Genomic DNA, 19,041 nt, shown 5'->3' on the forward strand with positions numbered 1-19,041 from the left:
GTTTCCTTGAAACTAGAAATCCATCAGTTCTAAGATGCACCATTATTTTATCAAGCACTAAGAAAGAAAAATGCTGCCAATTAAACTATGACATGGTTTCTTATTACTTAGAATTTTTATCTTCTTTTTATGAAAGAGCTCTTTTAGAGTTATTCAGACATAGATTTTTATAATATATCACTTTTAGGCATTTATAAAAAGGAAAATAAAACTGAAATAAATTGGTTAAGGCAATGACAACCAGGTCACCTGGCTGAAAGCAACTGTAAAACACCATTGATTTGGAAAGTATATCTCAGCTTCAGAAATGTTAAAATCTGGGGGAAAAAAAATGTGCATCACAGAATCAAGAAAATACTGTATTATATCTAGCTTGGTGACAACAATTTTAAAAGGACAAGTAATAGTTCACAGCATAACTGCTACAAAGACATTTCATCGATTGAAAAATGTATTTCTACACAGAAAAAAGTTGAGATTATTCAACTCAAAAAAGACAAGAGTAGAATAGGAATTTAATAATGTTCTTCAAGGACATCAAACTCCTGCCTCATAAAGCAGTGATTTCCAACACTTTTCTTCTTTACTTTTTAGCAGCAAGATCTCTTTTTCAGATAATGTCCTACAAGAAATCTGAGCATGGAACTATTCTGGTTAGAGAAAGAGCACCATCCCTGACATGCCTGCAAGACCACAGGGCTCAGGACTGGCTAAAACGGTGATCTGGAGGGTAGATGGCACCTTCTACCCATTCCCTATGACAGCTACACCACAATGACAAGGTTCAAATTGTGGCATTAATCAATTATTTAAACATTTATTATGGTTTGTAAAATACAAAACACTTGTTGGGTGCTCAGTACACAGAGATTAATCAAGTACGAAGGGGTTCTGGTAAACTACCAAAAGGAATTTTTTTTTTTCTTTTTTTTTTTTTTAGAGACGGAGTCTCGCTCTGCCACCCAGGCTGGAGTGCAGTGGCGGGATCTCAGCTCACTGCAAGCTCCGCCTCCCGGGTTTACGCCATTCTCCTGCCTCAGCCTCCCAAGTAGCTGGGACTACAGGCGCCCACCACACCAAAAGAAATTTTTTATGTTGAGATTTTAGACCTTGAGATGATTGCCAAAGGATAAGGTAACAACTTTCTGTCAGCCACAAAAGGAGTTATATTGATCTAACAGGTTAGAAGCCCTCCTGCCACAGCAAGAGGATGACTCATGTAGACCCATTAAGGCCCATTCTAGCTCCAGGATGTCTATAAAATGAGTCTCTTTCCAAATGCATTCAAATGTGGCTGAGTTCGGACAGCCTTGGCTCTTGCCCCATACCCAACCATGTGGCCAAACTTAGCAGTTTGCTAGACCACTGTCCTCCAAAACAAATCCAACTCCATAACAAATTGGCAAATTATGTGTATCTGACTGAAGGTAGAAAAATACACATATCCATATCACTGGTGAAACTTTAACACCTCCATTAGAGAGCTCTTGATCGCCACATTTCTTCTTCTGCCTCTTCTCTATCCTTTCTCTAAAATCCCTTTTTACAATTCTAAGCAACTCAGTCCAGGCACTAACTTTACATGTTCCACTCATCAAGGCAGCTGTCATCTTGTCACCTGAACGTGCTCTGGGAATAGTACCCATTCCCATTTCTACTCCCCATCCAATGCAAATAGCTCAGCAAATCCACTCAGCTCTTCTGAAAATCTGTAGCTAAGAAAAATAAACTTTTCACCATACGGACATGACAGAACACAAATGATTTATAGAATACTATTTTAAGATGATTAAGGAAAGTTTATTTCCCATTTGTATGGTTATCAGACTATCAGAACTAATGCTCCCCCACTGATGACCAAGGTAAGTTAGGCTGATCTGGCTGGGGAAGTGCCCCCTCTGTTGTGCCTTGTGCTGTTACTGAGCTAGGGAGGTAAAGTACTTAGGAGAAGAGGATAATACACCCAGGCACAAGAGAACCTTTCTTTGGCAATGGGCACTTGCTTGCAAGAACCAACTCAATTTTCAACCTAATTCACAGGTCTGCATTTGGCATAATTAGAGATTTATCAGAGACAAAGAAAGTTGGCCCTGCATCCCATTTTATTCTCTACACATAGGAAACACAGAGGAAAGATTTTCTTTAACAGATGGTTTTAAATTAAACTGTATTCTGTGAACAGAAAAATGGTGTATGGAAGCTAAGCTATTCTAAGTTCTGAAGAAGACAACTTTCTAACCACAGGCATAAAACTGCTTATCTGGTACCCAGTAACTGCAAAGTCAGAGGGTTTCATACTGAGCACCAGAAAATTCATATTGAAGTGTAGCAATAATTATTCTTCCCTCTCTATACAAACCAACCTCAGATAAAGTAATCTATGTCAGAAAATATACATTGTGTAATACAACAGAGCTAAAATGTAAAAGATTTGTGGAAAGAGGGCAGTCATTAACCAGTATCACTACATTAATTTCAGAGCTTGACATTCCTTTATAGATAAGGAAGCTGAAGTCCAGTGAGGTTAAGTGTGATGATGATGGACATACAATGCTTCAGGGCAGAGTCAGGGTTAGCAACACAGTCATACAACGTGGTTAAAATCTTTACAATTTCAAAATTTCATTTGAATTTCAAATGCACATTTCCGTTCTTACCAGAGTTACTTCAAAAATGAGTGGGATCAGTTTGCTTTCTTCCACAAGTCTGTTAAAAAAAAAGATAAAAAGATAGGTACACATTAGACAATTCATATTTACACTGATGGCCTGATATAAAGCACTGCAGCCCCCATGTTTTATTGCTAAAATTCCATGACTAAGAAAAAGTATGATTAAACATTCATTTCTAAGACACAACTATAGCTATTAAACAAGAAATATGAGGCTTTTTTGCAAGTGACTACTAGCTTAGCCTTATTGATGTGTAGCAAGTAAAATCTCAAATAAACTGGTATTTTTAATGTAAGAATTAAAATTCACAATTATTGTAAAGACTATCAAAATAGGTAATATCATCCGAAATAATGTAACCAACCCTCTCTGCACTGTTAAATCATAAAATGACACACTGTAATTCTTTATATGTGCCTCATTAGCTGTCTTCTCAGCATTAACGAATTAATGTATGATGAATTTTAATGATCTTTAATTTTAAAAAAATTAGACACCAATCACCTGGTAGACACTAGGCACTTTCCCTCATCAAATCTAGTTATCAATTGACATCAATTGTAATAGAAGAATTTTTTCATAAAAGAGAAAACAGCCTTGATAAAACCTAAATCATTCAAAAGTCACAGTTTTGATTAAGAACAGTATTTGTGACATCCAGGGAGGGGCCAAGATGGCCGAATAGAAACAGTTTCGGTCTGCAGCTCCTAGGGAGATCAACACGGAAGGCGGGTGATTTCTGCATTTCCAACTGAGGTACCCAGTTCATCTCACTGGGCCTGGTTAGGCAGCGGGTCCAACCCACAGAGGGGTAGCAGAAGCAGGGTGGGGCGTCGCCTCACCAGGGAAGTGCAAGGGGCTGGGGACCTCCCTCCCCCCAGCCAAGGAAAGCCATGAGGAACTGTGCTACCCCGCCGGGTTACTACACTTTTCCCACAGTTTTTGCAATCTGCAGAACAGGAGATTCTGTGTGTGCCTACACCACCAGGGTCCTGGGTGTCAAGAACAAAACTGGGCGGCTGTTTGGGCATTCACCAAGCTAGAGGTAGTGACAGGAGTTTTTTTTTCATACCCCAGCAGCGCCTGGAACCTCATCTAGACAGAACCGAGGGGGCTGAAGCCAGGGAGTCAAGTGGTCTCGCTCGGCGGGTCCTACTCTCAGGGAGCCCGGCAAGCTAAGAACCACTGGCTTGAAATTCTCACTGCCAGCACAGCAGTCTGAAGTCGACCTGGGGCGACTGAGCTTGGTGGGGGGAGGGACCTCTGCCATTACTGAGACTAGTAGGTGGTTTTTCCCTGATAGTGCTAAGGAGGCTGGGCAGGGCAAAGCAGCTGTAGCCAGACTGCTTCTCCAGATTCCTCCTCACTGGGAAGGGCATCTCTGTAGGAAAGGTAACAGCCCAACTCAGGGGCTTACAGACAAAACCCCAATCTCCCTGGGACAGACCACCTGGGGGAAGGGGCGGCTGTGGATACAGATTCAGCAGATTTAATTGTTCCTGCCTGCCAGCTCTGAAGAGAACAGCTAATGATCTTGACAAGAGGGACTCTCCCAGCACAGAGCACTAGCTCTGCTAAGGGACAGGCTGCCTTCTCATGTGGGTCCATGACCCCCGAGCCTCCTGACTGGGAGAAACCTCCAAACAGGGGTCGACAGACACCTCATACAGGAGCACGCTGGCTAGCATCAGGCCAGTGCCCCTCTGGGACAAAGCTTCCTGAGGAAGAAGCAGGCAGCAATCTTTGCTATTCTGCGCCTCCACTGGTGATACCCAGACAAACAGGGTCTGGGGTGGACCTCCAGCAAACTGCAGTAGACCTGCAGAAGAGGGGCCTGATTGTTTGAAGAAAAAGTAACAAACAGAAAACAACAACATCAACATCAACATAAAAAACCCCCACACAAAAACCCCATCCAAAGGTCATCAAAGATCAAAGGTAGATAAATCCATGAAGATGAGGAAAAGCCAGCACAAAAACGCTGAAAATTCCAAAATCCAGAATGCCACTTCTCTTTCAGATGATTGCAACTCCTCTCCAGCAAAGGCACAAAACTGGATGGAGAATAAGTTTGACAAATTGACAGAAGTAGGCTTCAGAAGGCAGGTAACAACAAACTCCTCTGAGCTAAAGCAGCATGTTCTAACCCAATGCAAGGAAGTTAAGAACCTTAATAAAAGGTTACAGGATCTGCTTACTAGAACAATCAGTTTAAAGAGAAACATAAATGACCTGATGGAGCTGAAAAACACAGCACGAGAACTTTGAGAAGCATACACAACTATCAATAGCCAAATCGATCAAGTGGAAGAAAGGATATCAGAGATTGAAGATCAACTTACTGAAATAAGGCATGAAGACAAGATTAGAGAAAAAAAGAAGGAAAAGGAATGAACAAAGCCTCCAAGAAATATGGGACTATGTGAAAAGACCAAACCTATGATTGATTGGTGTACCTGAAAGTGATAGGGAGAAGGGAACAAAGTTAAAAAACATATTTCAGGATATTATCCAGGAGAACTTCCCCAACCTAGCAAGATAGGCCAACATTCAAATTCAGGAACATGACTAAGATACTCCTCAAGAAGAAACTCCAAGAAACATAATTGTCAGATACTCCAAGGTTGAAATGAAGGAAAAAAATGTTAAGGGCAGCCAGAGAGAAAGGTCAGGTATCTACAAAGGGAAGCCCATCAGACTAACAGCGGATCTCTCTTCAGAAACCCTATAAGTCACAAGAGCATGGGGGCCAATATTCAGCATTCTTAAAGAAAAGAATTTTCAACCCAGAATTTCTTATCCAGCCAAACTAAGTTCCATACGTGAAAGAGAAATAAAATCCTTTCCAGACAAGCAAATGCTGAGGGATTTTGTCACTACCAGGCCTGCTTTACAAGAGCTCCTGAAGGAAGCACTAAATATGGAAAGGAAAAACTGGTACCAGCCATGGCAAAAACACACCAAAATATAAAGACTAATGACACTATGTAGAAATTGCATCAACTAATGCGCAAAATAACCAGCTAGCATCATGATGACAGGATCAAATTCACACAGAACAATATTAACCTTAAATGTAAAAGGGCTAAATTCTCCAATTAAAAAACACTGACTGGCAAATTAGATAAAGAGTCAAGACCCACTGGGGTGCTGTATTCAGGAGAACCATCTCACATGCAAAGACACACATAGGCTCAAAATAAAGGGATGGAGAAATATTTACCAAGCAAATGGAAAGAAAAAAAAAAAGCAAGGGTTGCAATCCTAGTCTCTGACAAAATAGACTTTAAACCAACAGAGATCAAAAAAGACAAACAAGGGCATTACATAATGGTAAAGGGATCAATGCAAGAAGAAGAGCTACCTATCCTAAATATATACACACCCAATACAGTAGCACCCAGATTCATAAAACAAGTTCTTAGAGACCTACAAAGAGACGCAGACCCCCAACAATAATAGTGGGAGATTCTAACAAGCCACTGTCAATATTAGACAGACGAACAAGACAAAAAATTAACAAGAATATTCAGGACTTGAACTCAGCTCTGGACCAAGTGGACCTAATAGACATCTATAGAACTCTCCACCACAAATCAACAGACTATACATTCTTCTCAGTGCCACATAGCATGTATTCTAAAATTGACCACATAATTAGGAGTAAACACTCCTCAGCAAATGCGAAAGAATGGGTATCATAACAAACAGTATCTCAGACCACAGTGCAATCGAATTAGAAATCAGGATTGAGAAATTTACTCAAAACCACACAACTACATCGAAACTGAACAACCTGCTCCTGAATGACTACTAGGTAAATAACGAAATGAAGGCAGAATAAAGTTATTTGAAACCAATGAAAACAAAGACATGATGTACCAGAATCTCTCCGACACAGCTAAAGCAGTGCTTAGAGGGAAATGTATAGCACTAAATGCCCACAGGAGAAAACGGGTAAGATCTAAAATCGACACCCTAACATCATAATTAAAAAGAACTAGAGAAGCATGAGCAAACAAATTCAAAAGCTAGGAGAAGACAAGAAATAACTAAGATCAGAGCAGAACTGAAGGAGATGGAGACACGAAAAACCCTTCAAAATAATCAATGAATCCAGGAGCTGGTTTTTAGAAAAGATTAACAAAACAGATGGAACACTAGCTAGACAAAGAGAAAAGATAGAAGAATCAAATAGACACAATAAAAAATGATAAAAGGGATATCACCACTGATCCCACAGAAATAGAAACTACCATCGGAGAATACTACAAAAACCTCTATGCAAATAAACAAGAAAATCTAGAAAAAATGGATAAATTCCTGCACACATACACCCTCCCAAGACTAAACCATGAAGAACTCCAATCCCCGAATAGACCAATAAGAAGATTTGAAATTGAGGGAGTAATTAATAACCTACCAACCAAAAAAAGCCCAGGACCAGACAAATTCACAGTAGAATTCTACCAAATGGAGCTGCTACCATTGCTTCTGGAACTATTCCAAACAATAGAAAAAGAAGGACTCCTCCCTAACTCATTTTATGAGGCCAGCATCATCCTGATACCAAAACCTACCAGAGATACAACAAAAACAACAAAAAAAATTTCAGGCCAATATCCCAGATGAACATCAATGTGAAAATCCTTAATAAAATACTGGCAAACTGAATCCAGCAGCACATCAAAAAACTTATCTACCACAATCAAGTTGGTTTCATCCTTGGGATGCAAGGCTGGTTCAACATACGCAAATAAATAAATGTAATCCATCATGTAAACATAACAAATGACAAAACCACATGATTATCTCAATAGATGCAGAAAAGGCCTTCAGTAAGATTCAACATCCCTTCATGCTAAAAACTCTCAATAAACTAGGTATTGACGAAACATATCTCAAAATAATAAGCGCTATTTATGACAAATCTATAGCCAATATCATATGGAATGGGCAAAAGCTGGAAGCATTCCCTCTGAAAACTGACACAAGACAAGGATGCCCTCTCTCACCACTCCTATTCAACATAGTATTGGAGTTCTGGCCAGGGCAATCAGGCAAGAGAAAGAAATAAAGGGTATTCAAATAGGAAGAGAGGAAGTCAAACTGTCTCTGTTTGCAGATGACATTTTTATATATCTAGAAAACCCCATCGTCTCAGCCCAAAAATTCCTTAAGCTGATAGCAACTTCAGCAAAGTCTCAGGATACAAAATTAATGTGCAAAAATCACAAGCATTCCTATACACCAACAATAAACAAGCAAAGAGTCAAATCATGAGTGAACTCCCATTCAAAATTGCCACAAAGAGAATAAAATACTTAGAAATACAACTTACAAGGGATGTGAAGGACCTCTTCAAAGAGAACTACAAACCACTGATCAAGGAAATAAGAGAGGACACAAACAAATGGAAAATCATTCCATGCTCATGGATAGGAAGAATCAATATTGTGAAAATGGCCATACTGCCCAAAGTAACTTATAGATTCAATACTATTCCTATCAAGCTACCATTGACTTTCTTCGTGGAATTAGAAAACTATTTTAAATTTCATATGGAACCAAAAAAGAGCCTGTATAGCCAAGACAATCCTAAGCAAAAAGAACAAAGCTGGAGGCATCATGATATCTGACTTCAAACTATACTAAAAGACTACAGTAACCAAAACAGCACGGTGCTGGTACCAAACAGATATATAGACCAATGGAACAGAACAGAGACCTCAGAAATAACATCACACATCTACGACCATCTGATCTTCACAAACCTGACAAAAACAAAAATGGGAAAAGTGTTCTCTATTTAATAAATGGTGCTGGGAAAACTGGTTAGCCACATGCAGAAAACTGAAACTGAACCCCTTCCTTACACTTTATACAAAAATTAACTCGAGATGAACTAAATAGTTAAATGTAAAACCCAAAACCATAAAAACCCTAGAAGAAAATCTAGGCAATACCATTCAGGACATAAGTATGGACAAAGACTTAATGACTAAAACACCAAAAGCAATGGCAACAAAAGCCAAAATTGACAAATGGGATCTAATCAAACAAAAGAGCTCTGCACAGCAAAAGAAACTACCCTCAGAGTAAAAAGGCAACCAACAGAATAGGATAAAGTTTTTGCAATTTTTCTATCTGAAAGAGGTCTAACAGCCAGAATCTACAAGGAACCTAAACAAATTTACAAGAAAAAAAAACAAACAACCCCATCAGAAATAGGCGAAGGATATGAACAGACCCTTCTCAAAAGAAGATATTTATGTGGCCAACAAACATATGAACAAGAGCCATCATCACTGGTCATTAGAGAAATGCAAATCAAAATTGCAATGAGATACCATCTCAAGCCAGTTAAAATGGTAATTATTAAAAAGTCAGGAAACAACAGATACTGGCAAGGCTGTGGAGAAATAGGAACATTTTTACACTGTTGGTGGGACTGTAAATTAGTTCAACCACTCAGAAAGACAGTGTGGCAATTCCTCAAGGATCCGGAACCAGAAATACCATTTGACCCATTTGGGTATATACCCAAATGATTATAAATAATTCTGCTATAAAGACACATGCACCCATATGTGTTTATTGCAGCACTATTTACACTAGTAAAGACTTCGAATCAACCCAAATGCCCATCAATGATAAACTGGATAAAGAAAATGTGGCACATGTACACCATGGAATGCTATGCAGCCAGGAAAAGTATGAGTTCATGTCCTTTGCAGGGACATGGATGAATCTGGAAACCATCATTCTCAGCAAACTAACACAGGAACAGAAAACCAAATGCTGCATGTTCTCACTCATAAATGGGAGTTAAACAATGAGAACACAAGGACACTGGGAGGGGAACATCACATATCAGGGCCTGTCGGGGAGTGGAGGGAAAGGGGAGGGAGAACATTAGGACAAATACCTAATGCATATGGAGCTTAAAACCTAGATGATAGGTTGATAGGTGCAGCAAACCACCATGGTGCATGTATACCTATGTAACAAACCTGCACATTCTGCACATGTACCCCCAAACTTAAATTAAAATAAAAAAAGAACAATATTTGAATCTCTAAATACTCTTTTAGTCCAGGGTTCAGCAAACATTTTTTCTATAATAGTCCAAATAGTTAATAGTCCAAATATTTCAGGCTTTGCAGGCCACACGGTCTCTATAACAACTACTCAACTCTGTCATCATAAAGTAAAAGCAGCCATAAAGAATATGGAAAGAAATAAACATGGGTATATTCCAATAAAACTTTATTTATAAACAACAGGCAGTGGGCCATGTTTAGGGGAAAGCTATAGTTTGCAGGTTTCTGCTTCAGTCCAAAAAATAAAATAAAATCATATTCCTTTCTACTATTTTACTAGAATTTTGTGTGATAAATTACAGAGCTTAAGACAAACATGTTGCATATGTTGTAGGTAAGTGCAGTTTGTCTATTTTACAGAAAACACCAGATATTTAATAGTATGATTAAATGCTCATGGATAGAAAGGGAATTTTAACATCTGGCCTCCCAGGAGTTTGTCTATGATAATACATTGATAAAAGAAAAGCCTATGAGACTAACCAAAAAAGATCACAGTGTTTACATATATTTGTGAAGGGAAAATGAATACAGAGATTTACCAAAGACTGAAGCACTTATAAAGTCTACCTTGATGTCTAGCAAAAATAAATGTGATTACTATTCATTGCAGCATTATCCACAATAGCCAAGATATGGAAACAACCTAAATGGCCATCAGTGGATGAATAGAAAAAAATGCAGCATATGTACACAATGGAATACTCGTTGGCCTTAAAGAAACAAGAAACTCTCATTTGTGACAATATGGATGAATTATCCTAAGTGAAACAAGCCAAGCACAGAAAAACAAATACTACATGATCTCACTTATATGTGGACTCTAAAAAAGTCAAACTCAGAAAAGTAGAGGGTAGAATGGTGGTTACCAGAGTGGGAAGGTGTGGACGAGAAAAGGAGAGATATAATCAAAGGGTACAAAGATAAGTTAGACAGGAGGAATAAGTTAGTTAATAATAGTGTAGTATGTATTTCAAAATTACTACAAGAGTAGCTTTTAAGTGTTCCCACCACAAAAAAATAATAAGTACGTAAAGTGATGGTCATGTTAATTAGCCTGATTTACTCATTCCACAATGTACATACATATCATAACATTACACTCTATGCCATAAATACACAATTATAATTGTCAGTTAAAAATAAAATATAATTTTAAATAAATAATGTTGATAAATTTTAAAGATAAATAAATGTGATCAGTTCTGTAGTTTCAATGAAAAAAGTTTTGGTGACAAATGTTAAGTTCATTCATATTTTCTCTCTTTCCTGGGCAATTGAATGAAGGCCCAGATGTGAGGCTGAGGCTCCTTACATCATGCCTAGGTAGGACAGGAAACGCACAGACTCAAAACCACAAACAACTTCAGGCCCAGCACATTCAGTCTTCTGCCTTGGTTTCCTTAAATTTGTCTTCTTAAATTTTTATGATATATACCATTATTAGGCCTGGGCTAAAATAGCCAAGCACATACATCTCAGAGTTGCCCTGGCAATCAAGGCCAATGAAGTCAGAAGAAATAAACGCCACGACTTCTCTAATGGTACCTGGAAGATCCAGAGCATCACTCACAACACCGGACCTTTGATGGTAGTATTTTAAACTATATTCTACTAAGGCATAACCATGCAAAACTATCTTAATTCCTTCTTAAGAATTGCAGCTAGTTCTTCTCCAGGTCTCTGCATAATGCGCAGGCTGGCCTGGATTACCTCTTAAGTCTCTTTGACTATAAATGCTAACATTCCATTCTCACATTCTTCTGAATACAATACACCATAACAATTTTTGTTCTTTGATTTGACTAATTATGTAGCTCTAAACATAATTTAGAGCTACATAAATTATTCCTGAGTAAATAAAAAGAGAATTCAAGCTAAGTAATTTTTTAGTTAAAAAAAAATCTGTATTGTTTTCTATAACTTATGAACTCACCTCAAATGTAATTTCAACAGACGTATGTTAAAGCAAGTAAGGAAGAAGGGTGGCTGCAAACATTTACAATTCTCTAAGGCAAAATTTTTCTAAATTGTGAGAAGTGATCAATAAGTGAACAATAAGATGAGTTTACTGGTTATTGACTAGCATGTTTTTAATTAAAAATAATAAAGAATATCCAAGGGCATTGCACATAGTATTGTTCTGTAATGTATTGAGTGGTAGTATAAAATGCTTTTCTTTTTTTTTAACCATGAATTGAATAACTTTTGATAAAACATCTGATATCCACAGATTTAAGGAGATTGCTTTAGAGACAATATTCATTTCTCCTTCAGTATGTCCTTAAAATGTGATTTAAAAAAAATCAGTCTCCTTACTTTAAGCATCTCCTCTCACACAAGCATAGGTCCAATTGGTGGAGACAGTGGTCGAACCCCAGCACGCTCTGAGTCATAGCACCATCTACTCAGCACACCCTTCATTTGATGCAGACTTTGGAGAGCAACTCCAGTGCTCAGCCTCACAAGGGAAAGGAGGATGAGGCTTACCACTACTAAAAGTTGATGTTGTTGATTTCTAGAAAATTATCAGACAGCAAGTATTCAATAATCATAGCAGATCTTAGAAAATAATGATGCAGGGATATTGGTCTAAATTTCTCTTTTTTTGTTGTATCTCTGTCAGGCTTTGGTATCAGGATGATGTTGGCCTCGTAAAATGAGTTAGGGAGGATTCCCTCTTTTCTATTGATTGGAATAGTTTCAGAAGGAATGGTGCCAACTCCTCCTTGTACCTCTGGTAGAATTCGGCTGTGAATCCGTCTGGTCCTGCACTTTTTTTGGTTGGTAGGCTATTAATTATTGCCTCAATTTTAGACCTATATTGCTGATGAACATCGATGCACAAATCCTCAATAAAATACTGGCAAACCGAATCCAGCAGCACATCAAAAAGCTTATCCACCATGATCAAGAGGGCTTCATCCCTGGGATGCAAGGTTGGTTCAATGTACGTAAATCAATAAATGTAATCCAGCATATAAACAGAACCAAAGACAAAAACCACATGATTATCTCAATAGATGCAGAAAAGGCCTTTGACAAAATTCAACAGCCCTTCATGCTAAAAACTCTCAATAAATTCGGTACTGAGGAATGTACCTCAAAATAGTAAGAGCTATTTATGACAAACCCACAGCCAATATCATACTGAATGGGCAAAAACTGGAAGCATTCCCTTTGAAAACTGGCACAAGACAGGGATGCCCCCTCTCACCACTCCTATTCAACATAGTGTTGGAAGTTCTGGCTAGGGCAATCAGGCAAGAGAAAGAAATCAAGGGTATTCAGTTAGGAAAAGAAGTCAAATTGTCCCTGTTTGCAGATGACATGATTGTATATTTAGAAAACCCCATTGTCTCAGCCCAAAATCTCCTTAAGCTGATAAGAAACTTCAGCAAAGTCTCAGGATACAAAATCAATGTGCAAAAATCACAAGCATTCTTATACACCAGTAACAGACAAACAGAGAGCCAAATCATGAATGAACTCCCATTCACAACAGCTTCAAAGAGAATAAAATACCTAGGAATCCAACTTACAAGGGATGTCAAGGATCTCTTCAAGGAGAACTACAAACCACTGCTCAGTGAAACAAGAGAGGACACAAACAAATGGAAAAACATACCATGCTCATGGATAGGAAGAATCAATATCGTGAAAATGGCCATACTGCCCAAGGTAATTTATAGATTCAATGCCATCCCCATTAAGCTACCAATGAGTTTCTTCACAGAATTGGAAAAAAACTGCTTTAAAGTTCATATGGAACTAAAAAAGACCCCCATTGCCAAGACAATCCTAAGCCCAAAGAACAAAGCTGGAGACATCACGCTACCTGACTTCAAACTATACTACAAGGCTACAGTAACCAAAACAGCATGGTACTGGTACCAAAACAGAAATATAGACCAATGGAACAGAACAGAGTCCTCAGAAATAATACCACACATCTACAGCCATCTGAGCTTTGACAAACCTGACAAAAACAAGAAATGGGGAAAGGATTCCCTATTTAATAAATGGTGCTGGGAAAATTGGCTAGCCATAAGTAGAAAGCTGAAACTGGATCCTTTCCTTACTCCTTATACGAAAATTAATTCAAGATGGATTAGAGACTTAAATGTTAGACCTAAAACCAAAAAAACCCTAGAAGAAAACCTAGGTAATACCATTCAGGACATAGGCATGGGCAAGGACTTCATGTCTAAAACACCAAAAGCAATAGCAACAAAAGCCAAAATTGACAAATGGCATCTTATTAAACTAAAGAGCTTCTGCACAGCAAAAGAAACTACCATCAGAGTGAACAGGCAACCTACAGAATGAGAGAAAATTTTTGCAATGTACTCATTTGACAAAGGGCTAATATCCACAACCTATAAAGAACTCAATCAAATTTACAAGAAAAAACCCCATCAAAAAGTGGGCAAAGGATATAAACAGACACTTCTCAAAAGAAGACATTCATACAGCCAACAGACACATGAAAAAATGCTCATCATCACTGGCCATCAGAGAAATGCAAATCAAAACCACAATGAGATACCATCTCACACCAGTTAGAATGGCAATCATTAAAAAAATCAGGAAACAACAGGTGCTGGAGAGGATGTGGAGAAATAGGAACACTTTTACACTGTTGGAGGGACTGTAAACTAGTTCAACCATTGTGGAAAACAGTGTGGCGATTCTTCAAGGATCTAGAACTAGAAATACCATTTGACCAGGCCATCCCATTACTGGGGATATACCCAAAGGATTATAAGTCATGCTGCTATAAAGACACATGCACACGTATGGTTATTGCGACACTATTCACAATAGCAAAGACTTGGAATCAACCCAAATGTCCATCAATAACAGACTGGATTAAGAAAATGTGGCACATATACACCATGGAATACTATGCAGCCATAAAAAAGGATGAGTTCGTGTCCTTTGTACGGACATGGATGCAGCTGGAAACCATCATTCTCAGCAAACTGTCGCAAGAACAGAAAACCAAATACCGCATGTTCTTACTCGTAGGTGGGAATTGAACAATGAGATCACTTGGACACAGGAAGGGGAGCATCACACACCGGGTCCTATTGTGGGGAGTGGGTAGGGGGGAGAGATAGCATTAGGAGATACACCTAATGTAAATGACGAGTTAACGGGTGCAGCACACCAACATGGCACATATATACATATGTAACAAACCTGCACGTTGTGCACATGTACCCTAGAACTTAAAGTATAATAAATAAATTTTAAAAAAAGAAAAGAATGATGCAAAAGGCTCTTTTACTATTGGGCTCTGTTGTGGTTGGCCACCATGACTTAAATCATCTGTATCATTTTACTACGTGAGCTTGTTATATCCTAAATCTGAAAAGAATGAATTGTCTGTAATTTACGGACAGCCTGAAAGACAAGAAGTGAAGAGATTTACCTAAATTTTTTTAAGCCAAAACCAAACAAAATGAAGATCTTTTTGAAATGATCCCTGATCTTCAAAGGATTGTGAACATATTAACTCTGTTACAGTATACTTTTCTTCCTTTACTTTAGCCAGCTAAGCACACTGTATTTAAGTAACTCCAGATGAGCAAACTGAAATATACTTCACTTCCCAAATGCAGTTTCCAGGACCACTTTACCCTGGGGTTGGTTGGTTTGTTTCCCCTTTAATGGTGCCATTTAATGACAGATTTCATGTGGTTAAAGAGTCTCCCTTACAAAGTTTGGGTTCAGAAATGATTTTGTATATCTGTGGTTTATATTATTAACAAAGGAGGCAGTGTTTCAATTACCAAGTTTGGAATAAACTTATAAAAACTTTTAGAATACATTATTTCACATTCTAACTCCCTCCTGTGCCTAAATGGTACCCTTAATGTTGGAAAAATGTTTTTTAATTTATTTATTAATGTTCGATAGTCCAAGTGTCAATACACAGTATTTTTTAATGTCATGTATTTAAGTACTACTTAAATAAACTAAGTATTTAAATTATGATAATTATTTAGTTGAGATTCATCTATGGAAGCTACAAGCACAAAGTGATCTTAAGATGATTTTGTCACAAAAGATGCTGTGATTATTAAATAATTAAAATGCATATTTTAAAGAATGAGTCAATAATTTTCACGTAAGAAAGTACACTTGCTTTCTTTTTTTCTTTTTTTTTTTTTTTTTTTTTTTTGAGATGGAGCCTCGCTCTGTTGCCCAGGCTGGAGTGCAGTGGCACAATCTCAGCTCACCGCAAGTTCCGCCTCCTGGGTTCACGCCATTCTCCTGCCCCAGTCTCCCGAGTCGCTGGGACTACAGGCGCCCGCCACCATGCCCGGCTAATTTTTTTTTGTACTTTTAGTAGAGACAGGGTTTCACCGTGTTAGCCAGGATGGTCTCGATCTCCTGACCTCATGATCCACCCGCCTTGGCCTCCCAAAGTGCTGGGATTACAGGCGTGAGCCACCACGCCCTGCCGAAAGTACACTTGCTTTTGAGGTAAAGTCATAGCAGTGGCCTATGGAATATAGTGGCCTTGGTCTTTCTCTATTTATTGGCACAGCTGTATTTCATGTGATTGAAAACAAAGGCTAAATATAAAGTAAATCTGATAATATTTAGATATAAATTAATAGCTGCAATTTCGGAAAAGTAGGAATAAGGAGATTAACTTCATTTATATTCAGAGAGATAAAGAAGTAGGTTGAGCTAAATCTCATACCATTATTAACATTTTCCAACTTCCCTTTAAAATTTCAAACTTCTGCCTCAAGGCCATGTAGGGATGAACCAAGAATAAAATTAGGAGGAATGAAGTCTCTCCTGTCCTACCCCACCTTAGTCCTATTTCTTCAGAGAGCAGAGGAACCAGGAGAAGGGAGAGGTCAAGAAGGGAAAGAATCTCTGCCTGTTCTGAGCTCAGTTTTGCAGGACAAAGAAATCAGCTCCCCCAAGAGTGACAGGACAGGTCCAAGGAGATCACTGGGTTGGTCCATGAAGCTGCCCTGTCTTAGGTTCACTTACTTGCCTGCAGCTTTTATCTACTCATAAAGAGTAGACAAGACACATGAAGCAAGACATATGACGCAAGAGGCGTTAAGTCCAGATCCACTGTCTCTTGAGCCCCCCATCCAGCAAGGACACACTGTCATCTCCAAAGGGCTTCTCCATCTCCATCCACCTTCTCTGCCTTTCCAGCATCCACCTTGTCATACAGTTCTTACTTAGCATAGAGACTTGATTTTCTGGAAACTACCTCTGTATTTAATTTATGATTAACATTACTGAGCTCTTGGCATGGGCTAATCTTATAAACTCAAAGTCCATGCCCTCAAACTCAGAGTCAAGCAGGTTAACAGATATACAAACAAATATGAAAGTGGAATTAACTTCTATCACAGATATGCATGTATGCACAGGATGTAAGGGAACAAACATGAAGAAACCCTAGCTAGCCCAAACTGGTAAGAGGAGGCATTCGCGAGCCTTCAAAGATAGTAGGAATTGGCCAGTTATGATGCGGGGAGGGGCAGGCCTGATAGAGGAGGGTAAGGAGGACTACCAGGAGAGCAATGTAAAAGGTCAGTGTGACAACAGATGGAACAGAATGATGCAGCCTTGAATGTCATGCTAAGAAATGCTAAGAAGTTTGGGTTTTACCCCAAAGGTTATGAGTAACCTCTGAGGATTTTAAGCAAAACGACACCACAAGATTTGCTGTGCAAACTCCAATCTGATTGTAACAGGAAAAATAAACTGGAAGAAGAGCAGTCTAGAATATTGCTATTTAAAGTGTGGTTTGCAGACCAAAGATAGCCTACAAACTCTCACAAGTCTATGATAAGATAACTACAGAAATCTGAAAGATAGTTTACGTCTCCTTTCTCTAATGATAAAAAGTTTGAAGTTTGTGACAGTTTTAAAATGTAGCCCCACCAAAATATGAAAAACAGGATATTTGTACAGTACCTCCCCATAAGATATTTATAGTATCTGAGAAACCTAGCAGACACCACCAAGGGAACAAATTTCACATCGCACTAATAAGACATGTGGCCATGGTATACACTCCGATGTGATGCACTGAGGAGGGGACAGCATCGCTTCCATGTTATTCTTACCAAAAATGCATGACCTCAATCTAATCACGGAAAAACATTAGACAAACTTAAATTGAGGAGCATCTTACAAAGTAACTACCCAGTACACAAAAATGTATTATGGTTACGAAAGACAAGAAAAGGCTGAGGAACTGTTCCAGACAAGGAAACTTGAAAAACAAATGTCATGTGGGATCCTAGATTGAATCCTGAACCAGAAAAAGTATATTAGTTGGAAAATGGGCGAAATTGGAATATGATCTACAGTTCAGTTAACGGTATATCAACGTTAATTTCCTGATTTTGATAACTGATAATCATTCTATGGCTATGTAACATGTTAACATTAGTGAAAGCTGGTTGAAGGGCACATGGAAATTCTTTCTACTACTTTGACTCTGTAAGGTTAAAATTATTTCAAAATTTAAAAGTTTTTAAAAATGACTTCGGATTTATTTGACTCTTCTCTGAGAAGAAGGATTTGTGTCTTCTTCCTGTGAGTCTGGGCAAGTTTAGGATTGCTTTGACCAAGAGAGTAGCATAGAAGTGACACTGTGATTTCTGCCTATATTCTGTGTGTCTTTTTTGAATTTCATCTTTATAGTGTTTTATAAAAATATTCTAGTGACCTTTTACTGCATAACTAGCTACTCGCAACTTAGTGGCATAAAGCAATAACCATTTTATGAAGTTCATGGATTCTGTGGGTCATGAATTTTGGCAGGACACAGTGGGGATGACTTCTCCTTGTTCCATGATGTTTGCAGCCTCAGCTGGGAAGACACGAAGGCTGTGGGGGATGGGAACAGCTGGGGGTTGTGATCACCTGAAGGTTTCCTCTCTCACATTTCTGGCACCTGGGCTGGGATGAGTCAAGGAAGGTTCAGTTAATTCTGTTGACTGGAGCATCTATCTATAGCTGTACTCTCCATGCAGCTTGGCCTCTCTTTGCATGATAGCTGGGTGCCAAGAGGAAGCATCCAAGGAGCAGGCATTCCAAGAGAACCAGATGGCTTTTCTAACCTGGCTTTGGAGGTCACAACATCGCTTCCACTGTGTTCTAAGTGGGCATGTGCAAGTTATGAAGGCAGTCCAGATTCAAATGGAGTGCAACTAGACTCCACCTCTTGATGGACTATGGCATAGCTACAATACAGAAGGGCATGTGGG

At 38.6% G+C, this 19,041-nt stretch overlaps 1 protein-coding gene across 7 annotated transcripts in view; it reads right to left on the minus strand.

Moving 5' to 3' along the window:
• The window catches only part of ULK4 (unc-51 like kinase 4), a 709,752-nt gene that overhangs the window by 376,261 nt on the left and 314,450 nt on the right, over window positions 1-19,041 (minus strand). For all 7 annotated transcript variants that reach the window (XM_050780350.1, XM_050780346.1, XM_050780348.1 and 4 more), the window contains one exon: window positions 2,658-2,706. In XM_050780350.1, the coding sequence (XP_050636307.1) occupies window positions 2,658-2,706 (49 nt within the window). The remainder of the gene's footprint in view (window positions 1-2,657; window positions 2,707-19,041) is intronic.

Source organism: Macaca thibetana, chromosome 2, assembly GCF_024542745.1.
Source record: "Macaca thibetana thibetana isolate TM-01 chromosome 2, ASM2454274v1, whole genome shotgun sequence".
NCBI classification, from domain to species: Eukaryota; Metazoa; Chordata; class Mammalia; order Primates; family Cercopithecidae; genus Macaca; species Macaca thibetana.